The 9052-nt window shown below is 41.3% G+C and overlaps 1 protein-coding gene across 1 annotated transcript in view; it reads left to right on the top strand.

Moving 5' to 3' along the window:
- Window positions 1-1404: 1404 nt before the first annotated feature.
- The window catches only part of ak5 (adenylate kinase 5), a 45452-nt gene continuing 37804 nt past the window's right edge, over window positions 1405-9052 (top strand). The window contains exons 1-4 of the mRNA XM_079284374.1: window positions 1405-1575; window positions 2878-3064; window positions 5023-5190; window positions 6850-7022. Of these exons, the coding sequence (XP_079140500.1) occupies window positions 1516-1575; window positions 2878-3064; window positions 5023-5190; window positions 6850-7022 (588 nt within the window). The 5' untranslated portion in view covers window positions 1405-1515. The remainder of the gene's footprint in view (window positions 1576-2877; window positions 3065-5022; window positions 5191-6849; window positions 7023-9052) is intronic.

The following is a 9052-nucleotide window of genomic DNA, read 5'->3' as shown; positions in this document are numbered from 1 at the left end:
TTTTCTATTCACATGCCCTCTCCAGTTAATTGGTTAAGGGCCCTCCTAATGAGAAGTGGCATGTACATCACAGGCAGCAGATGTCAAATGTCATGCTACAGCTGAAGGAGCTTATGTGTTTGAGAGCCCTGCAGTACAAGATGAAGCCATGAAAAAACATGTCCTTCATGCAATTCTAATGTAACATTACAATGCAGCAAGTAGAAGATCTGTTTGAAAAGCAGCATCAAATTCAGTTTCGACACACCGCAGAGTGCCTTTACAGGTCGTCCAACCACTTTAATCCTCCAGACTTCTCTTGCTGCTGCTTTTTGACCTGCAGCGTCACTCTCTCTCTACCTGTAGAGCGCTTATAATAATGGCCTTCTCCAAATGCATCACATTAGGAAATGAAAAGGCAAGGATAGCTCTCCAACAAAACAGTTCTGGGTTGCATAATTCTAATAATTATTCTATTTTCAATCCATAAATTAGCATTGTTCTGTCAGGCTGTTTTGTCCTGCAGCTGTTACAGATTCTCTGCCTGAAATGTTATTTGGATGATCCTCACTTTTTAATCCACAGATGTCACTGACCTAATCTAAAATGAGTCTCTGATATAACCAAAAAAAGGAGATTTACAGTAAAGTCAGCTGTCTTCAAGAGGATTAGTGGCTATCAGGATCAAATCCTATGTGACAAACCGGCCAATCAATGTGCCTATTCTTGTGTTGCCTAAAAAAAGCCCTGATCCAGTGGAATTGAACTTTGGGCCAACCATACATCCAGCTATATTTATCTGCACTGAAGGGTTTTATTGTTTCATTGAACAACTTGTGATTTAAGTCTCATTTGTTATGTGACTCTGATAATGGTGCCAAAGTGTTGAGCTTGAAGATGAATTGTTGATCTAGGAAACAGTAGCTTGACGAAAGAAATAATGAGCAAAATATATATATGTAAAGACGGACGACCATGTGATGTGTCTGAAAGCTCCGGAAACACAAATTCAGTTACCCTTGTGTTTAGATTTCCGTCAAACTGGTTTAGCTTGAACTCTTTTTTTTAAATTCCCAATCACCCCCTTAAAAGCATCGGATCATAACTCCATTCATATTCTATAATTGTTTATCCAATGACTGTCCTGTGCGTTTCTGTATCAATATCGCCCACAAGTTTCCAAGCGGAATGTAACCGTGTGAAATACGCCTTGTGGAGGCGGTGCGCGCGTTAATTGGCACAGCGCGCAACCGCTGTGCCAACGTCAAGCCACACATGGTGTACGCTGGAAGCAGAGCGCTGTGGGAGGGAGGACGGACGAGCCACGCATCCGCATCACCGAAGAGGAGGGTGGCGCGGTGGCATCGCCTGCAGGAATCCAGTTGTAAAGTCCACTCACGAGGCAAAAATGCGCTGATGGTAAAGCGTCTGGAGCCCAGTTGTTAACCAGAGAATACCTTGAGGCACTGAGACATCTGAAGAAGCAAAAACAAAGCTCCGGACAAGTTGTTGATTTCAGAGGAAATCCGACTGGACATGAATACCAACGATGCCAAGGAGTATCTCGCACGGCGGGAGATACCTCAACTCTTTGAGGTGAGAGATGGCGTGAGCTTGGTGGGGATGAGACGGCATACGTGCAGATTTGACGCTGAGATTTCAGCACAAAGATTCGTGTTACTTATCGATGCCAGAGTCAGAGTGACGGTAAAGAGCTCTTTCTGATATGTAAAACATCGTGTTCTGGCTGATGGAGGTTTAAACGAGGAGAGAAACGCTGCTGACTTTAAAAAAACTGCTTCAGTGTGTTTTTATAGTAATAATCGTACACAAACTGCAATTAAACCAGAAAGACAGTCCTCTCCTCCTTTGCCTAATTTGAAATAAATAATTCTCAGCTGGAGACTGCATTCTTTTTTTCATGGAAATTGAAGATGAAAAGAACATTAAAAGCAATACAAAATACATTTTTGAAGGAAAATTCTGTTGTTACAGCAAAGAATATGATGATATGACATTTGTAAAAAGAATAATTTGTGGTTGACAGAAACGAAAATACTACAATGAGAAGGTGCCGCTGAACTATACTGAAATCTCTACAGGATTATGATACAATAAAAGGTCAAAAGTTCCATTGACATATGATGAAGACAGACGGCACATACTCTCAATTAAGCAGCACATACAAATATAAGTACCACTTATTTCCCTGAGGGAATAGTAAATTAGCTCATTCACTTAATTCGACTCAATCAGTGTAGTGCGGCTAATGTCTGCAAGCAATCACTGCTTGTTTATTTACAGCCAGTTAAAATGACACTGAGCAGTGAAGTGACACATTATCTTCATCATCATCATCATCGCTGCACCGTGATTTTATTGCTTCTCTCATGAACATGTCATCATTATCAGCTAAATAAGCACATCCAATTGTTTTCAGTTGGGAGAAGCTTTAATTGTGTTTTCATGCTGCTGCTGGTGGGAGTTGCCAGTGGGGAGGGTGGAGATGAAGTAGGAAGGTATTGTTTTAAAACATGCAGGGTCGAGGGGGCAAATGTCACACAAACACACGCTTGACTTGTGTTCTGGCACGGAGTTCGTTCTCACAGTCATCGCAGTGGTTGGCTTTCCTCCTCGACAATATCAGCCCGGCAAATAAACGCAGGAGCCTGATGACCTGAGTCCAATTTCATGGGCTTCTGACAAAATTAGATGTTTTGTTCCCTCGATGGAGCCGAGCCAAGCCAAGGCAACCAGATCTGCACTTCAAAACTTCTCCTCATTAAAAGGCGGGCTAATGACCGCCGCCACGCTGTCAGAGAACGACACATTACAACACAGATGTAGAGATGCCAGAACAAACATCTCGTCATTTTCTCCCTCCAATGTTTTTTCCAGAGCCTGCTGACAGGCTTGATGTATTACCGGCCCGACGACCCCATCGACTACTTGGAGTGCTGTCTGAAGAAAGCCAGGGAACTCGGAGGACCAGACAAGGTGCGGTGGGATACCTTTGTGGGCCAGGAGAAGAAGTCTCTTCCTCCTCTCAACGGCAGCCAATCACGCAGGTCCCTCTTCAGAAACGGTGAGCAGTGAATGCTGAATGTAAAGTACACTGAAGCACTTTAGAGCTGAGACCATTAGGGAATTCATCGATTAGTCGATTAGCCTGCAACAATTCTGGGAACCAAATACTCGTTTAAATTGTGTTTCAAGCAAAAAAGCAGACACTAGCCACTTGAATGTGAAGATTTCCTGCTTTAGTCTATTTCATATGACAGAAAATGTAATATCTTTGGGAACTGTTCTTACCAACAAAGGGCATTTAAAGGCGTCATATCAGGCTCTAGAAAATTATGATGGGTCATTTAAAAAAAAATTGATGTCAGGGGTGTCGCGATATACCCATCGTGACGATAACCGTAACATCTAAAAAAGTTAAATATTGATAACACGTTAATAATACACTTGATACTATTGTGTAAATAATCCAGCGCTTCTTAAATCACACTTTTATACAGTTATTGTTAGAGGCTCTCTCTCCGCCTCCCTACACTCGTAATTCATTTGCCAAAAAAGACACCAGACGCGCAATGAAGAAAGTTAAAGATAATTTGGACTGATGGCTATTTTTTTTTTAAACTTTAGAGATATTGCAACAACATTTTTTTCACAAATTATTTCGGCCGCGATAATCGTGTCGTGAAAATCCGATATGGTGACAGACCTATGAAAGAATAAATTCATTGATTAATTGAGAAAGTGAAATAATTCCACAAATTCATCAAAAATGAACACAATCATTAGTTGCAGCCCCAACACACAGAGGAAAAAGCTGTTGGAAGCCATATATATCTTTTGACTTCTTTCCCAGATGCTGGCAGCAAAACCTCTTCCTCTCCTGCACAATCACAACTGGCTCCCTGTTTAAACAGGATGGGTGTTGACATTTCATTCGCCCCATTTTAGAAACATTGTTAAAACTGTTGTGCAACTCTTGGAAATAGCAATAACTTTTAGATTGTTATGTGATAGGAAACTCTTTTTTTTTTTTGTTGCAGCTACAGTGCAAAGTGCAGCTGTGTACATCGATACATCTCGGATAGATTTAGTTTCCAAAAAGTGCCGGAAGCATTTGTTGAGACACCAGAGCGCTGTAATAAAAAGTTGAAAAGCAACCGCTGCTGCTGCTCCCAAACCTGTCAAACTGACATGTTCAAAAACAGAATCCAGTGTGCAGATCTCTGCCTTCAACATGCCCGTGCTGCCTTCACTAAAAGCTGAAGCTCAAATCTATGTTTCAAAACATTTGCTGCGCTCGCCTCCTAAATTATTCCAATCTCGGCCTGATTGACGTTTTAGTGTGTAAGAAAACTTAAAAGTACAAAAGTAAGCCTGTAGATTCAGGCGGTTGGTGGAGCATACATTTCTTTGTGTTTTTCTAAAATGTTCCTGTGAAAGAGCATCTCTGTTCCCTTAAATAAAAAATAAAAATCTATTTCCATCCCTGAGACATGTATTGTCATTCGTGAAAATGCATGATCAATACCATTCTCTCCCTTACAGTACAGTGTGAAGAGATGATATTGGTGCTGCATGTAAATAAAAGCAGCTCTGCTCCCTTGTAATAGCGTGCCGTGAGGATTTATTTGTTCAAGGTGTAATAATCAATGCCTTCATCACCAGAGACGGCTGTATAAATACCAACCTGAATAGAGCATTGAATTTATCACACTCGGATGGTTTCAGCTCAAATTTACTGTTTGAGTGTTAACACAGACATGACTTGTTTTTTGTTTTTTTTGTGCTGAAATGTGATTTGCAGCGTATGAAATACTGTGACAAGTGCAACTTTAAAGTGACTGACGGAACATGATTATGATAATTAAGATATTTTGATAGTAAACTTCAGGCTTTTGAAAAAAAATCATCAATACTCCAGACAAAAGCAGACAAATTGTTTCTCATCTATACCTGTGTGTGTGTGTGTGTGTGTGTGTGTGTGTGTGTGTGTGTGTGTGTGTGTGTGTGTGCGTGTGACAGTGATGCCCGACAGTCCCAATTTCCCCTACAGACGGTATGACCGCCTCCCTCCCATCAGCCAGTTTTCCATCGAGAGCGACTCGGACCTGTCGGAGACGGCGGAGCTCATCGACGAGTACGAGGTGTTTGATCCATCCAGACCGCGACCCAAAGTCATCCTCGTCATCGGTAAAGGACCCGTGCACCCGACCGAAACACAGACATTAAAGCTCGAAACATCTGTGACCTTACACACCGCAAGCGTGAGGAAGTTTTGAGGCAAAAATGTTTCCTCATGAGATGTTATAGATTTGAAGTTGCTCATGTGGATTCCTGCTGACTCATGTTTTGCATGAGATAAGACAAGTCAGTAAAGATCCTTTCATGTGTAAACAGATGGACACTCTAACCAGTGTCTCTTTAATGCTTCTGGTGAAAGCTTTATCCATTTATGTAAAAGGCTCAACAAATATACAAAGTTTTATATTTGCCTCGTTGATGATCTAAAAATAAATGTCCTGGATGGGAATGTGTGTGTGTGTGTGTGTGTGTGTGTGTGTGTGTGCGCGCACTAGCTGTGTGTTTTTCTTGGTATTTTAAAAAGTAGCCCCGCCTCTCTCTGTTGGTATCAGCGGGATGAATCTCGTTGCATGTCACTGACTGCACTGCAGACACTCACGCTCTCCTAATCTGATTTCCTTGATGGGTCGGCATTAACCTGTTAAATAGATTAATTGTTCTTATGAATTAAGCACAGCAGCTGCACAATGAGAGTAATGACACAGGTCGAGCTGGACTGAAAACAAGGCTGCTATTTATAAACCCTCTTTAAAATTGTTTATTTAAGGTTTTAAATAAGCAATAAAGGCAATTACAATTATGAGCATTACTTAAGATTCAGTTTCAGGACACGTGACAATAACTTCACTGTAACATGGCTGTCTAAAATAAACAAGATATTTGCGCTCACCGATTTGTATCATCTTTTGCACTCGGGTGCACACTCTTCTCCTCATCCCAACAAAAACGTTTCTGACCGTGAGACCGTGATGGAATAAGTTAATCACACAGCTTTGTTCTTCGACTTATTTCACTTCACACCGGCCTGACTTTTAACCAGCAGCAATTCTGGAGCAGTTGACATTTCTGTTGTAACAGTGGCATTTCTAAAAATCCTGGAATGAAACACAGTAAAAGCAGCTTTTACAGGCCTTTCACAAACTGACAACTCGTACAGTATGTCTTTCTTGTGTCTATAAGATACTATCGCAAATGACTAGATGGGCAACTTAATTCCAAAATATCAACTTTTTGTGTTTTTTTTTTTTTACTTTTAGAGATATTATTATAATTTTATGTGTACAATTTGGTTGCAGTAAAATGTTAAGAAAAGGGCATATATTCATAATGATGTTTTACCAAACCATCCAGCATCAAGCTGAGAGCTATCCTCTCCTGTTGTCGCTCCTCTGAACATCCTTGTTCCTGTTGAAATATAGAGATTGTAGAGAAAACGATTTTGGAGCAAATGTAGGAGGTTCACACATACCTGTTTCTCTCATCCACCCCCACATGCCCTTCTCCCCCGCAAAACACACACAGGCAGCAACACACAGTCACGCAGAGAGACACATGTAGTCACAAATATGCAAACACTAGCAGAGCCATGCACACACACACACACACACACACAAACTCTCACATCGTCTGGGTTTCTCTCCCAAATACACACATGCGCCCACGCTAACACACCCACACACACACAGTGTTTCACACTCACACAGATACATTTTCACACAGATGACAAACTCTCTCCCAAAACATCAACAGCTCTTCCTCTGTGCCTAGGTGGCCCCGGCAGCGGCAAGGGAACACAGAGCCTGAAGATTGCCGAGCGCTACGGCTTCCAGTACATGTCCGTGGGCGAGCTGCTGAGGAAGAAGATGATCCACAACGCCACCAGCAACAGAAAGTGGAGCCTGATCGCTAAAATCATCACCAACGGCGAGCTGGCACCACAGGTAGCAGAGAAACAGGGAAAGTGTGTGTAAAATATGAGAGGAGTGTCCAGTCACGAGCAGGTCGTTATCACAGCGTGCACGTAAGAAGGGACTAATTAGCAGCATGTGTGCTGCAGAGAGGGACGCTCCTCTGTCTTATTAGCATCCTTGTTTTCAAAATAATGACTCTGCTTGGGGAAGAAAATGAGCACAGACCCCCTGTGGTTATTTGTGCTTTAATTCAAACACTGTGTACGAACCGTACACGGTGCCTTTACACTTCCCGGATCAATATATGTATGAAATGAAGACTACGAGGTTGATTTTTCATGTTTAAGCCCTACTATTTTACAATTCTCGAAGAAAAAACATCCATTTCTTTTTGAGGATTTCCTTTCATCCACACAGCCATTGGTTTTAGGTAACTTCGGTATAAAAAGGAAACATGCAGAGAGACTTGGTTGCAAAGACCGTTGCATTGACGTTATAATTTAAAAAAACTAAATTTTCCTCAAAGAAAGATGATCAACACATGGTGATGCAGATGGATTTAAGACTCATAATCTGAGGTCAACTATTAAAGGGATAGTTTGGATTTTTTTGAAGTGGGGTTGTATGAGGTACTTATCCATAGTCAGTGTATTATCTCCAGGAGACGGTGATTGGCACGCTCCCAGTTTTGAGAAACAGAGCGAAGTACCAGCAAGGGAGCAAAGCGATGTACAGCTGTGAACGGAGGTAGCAACTATTTTAGCCACCTAAAAAAAAAAAAATCAACAACAGTTTAAGTGTTTTGCTCACATTACTTTGTTCTTGGTGCTCTTACTAACTTTTTCCAGGGTTTTCAACTGTACCAAGGCCTTCCTCAGTGAATGGAGCTGGCCCAAGTGGTTGTAAGAATGGTCTTTGGCAATGGATGACAACAAGTAGATAAGGAATGCAATGTTTTTGTTGGAGGCGCATTCAATTCACCATCAACTATAGTTTTCTAAATGTTCACACACAACACGTTAGATAACTTTGACAGAAAATACAGATGAAATATTTGCTGTGATGGATTTGATACGATGGATGGCATAACAAACGCAAATTTCAAATCCCTAAAACTGTATTTTACTCCTGAAATGAACAGACCCTGGTGGCTGTCGGGAAGGAAATAAGAGTGATAATGAACTTTAGCTGTGGCGCACTTTTAAAAATTCTGTCACAAATTGCCTCACAGGACGACAGATTAAAAAAAAAACGTATACATGGGCACAAAAGCTTACAAATGTACGCTGCAGCCAGAACATGGAAGATAAGAATTCAGTCGAAAAGTTCAATAATTATTTAAAATATAGATAATCGTAAATTGGCTCAAAGATGCAAAACCTCTTTGTAAGCCTCTTTTTGCATCAAGACAGTGTTATATAATCTATAACTATGTCATGGATGGCCCTGTGTAGAGTAATGGGTCAAGTATGTCACTGATGCTACTTTGGTTAGAGGTTTGGTTGTCATGATGAACACACTTTTAACCTATGAGCTGAAAAGCATTTCTCAAGAATGTATCTTATATATGAACACATTTAAGAGAAGTGATTCTGGTTGTCTGGGTACACTTGGATTAACATCATGAAAACCCCTGAGAGGGGGGTCTTCATACATGATGAGTTGGTGATGCAGCGGGGTACAAGGCTGTAACACCAACATCGAGCCCCCACCTGTTTAGCGACTGCCAGTTCTTTGCCCGCGTCTCCTTGTGAATTATCTTTGATAACTGCCCACCGCTTCATTTATCATCCTTTCCTTGCACGTCTGGCACAACATTGCATCCACCATCTGGCCTGGTTCACCAGAGGTCAGTCCAGCAACCAGTGAGATGAACAGCAAAGTAGGCCAAGCAAAATACTTATCAGATATGATGAAGTGACTTATGCGTCTGTTGAGCATTTCATTTCCTGCCATTGATAGTTTAGCAAAGCAGAGGAGAATTTGGTTTCATCATGATTCTGTATGTAACGATGAGAGAAAAGGCAGAATACTTCTGTGTATGAGTGTTGCAGAAGCTT

This window comes from Melanostigma gelatinosum (assembly GCF_949748355.1).
Source record: "Melanostigma gelatinosum genome assembly, chromosome: 15".
NCBI lineage: Eukaryota > Metazoa > Chordata > Actinopteri > Perciformes > Zoarcidae > Melanostigma > Melanostigma gelatinosum.
The sequence above is the reverse complement of the archived record's forward strand: the minus strand, read 5'-3'. Positions and strand labels throughout refer to the sequence as shown.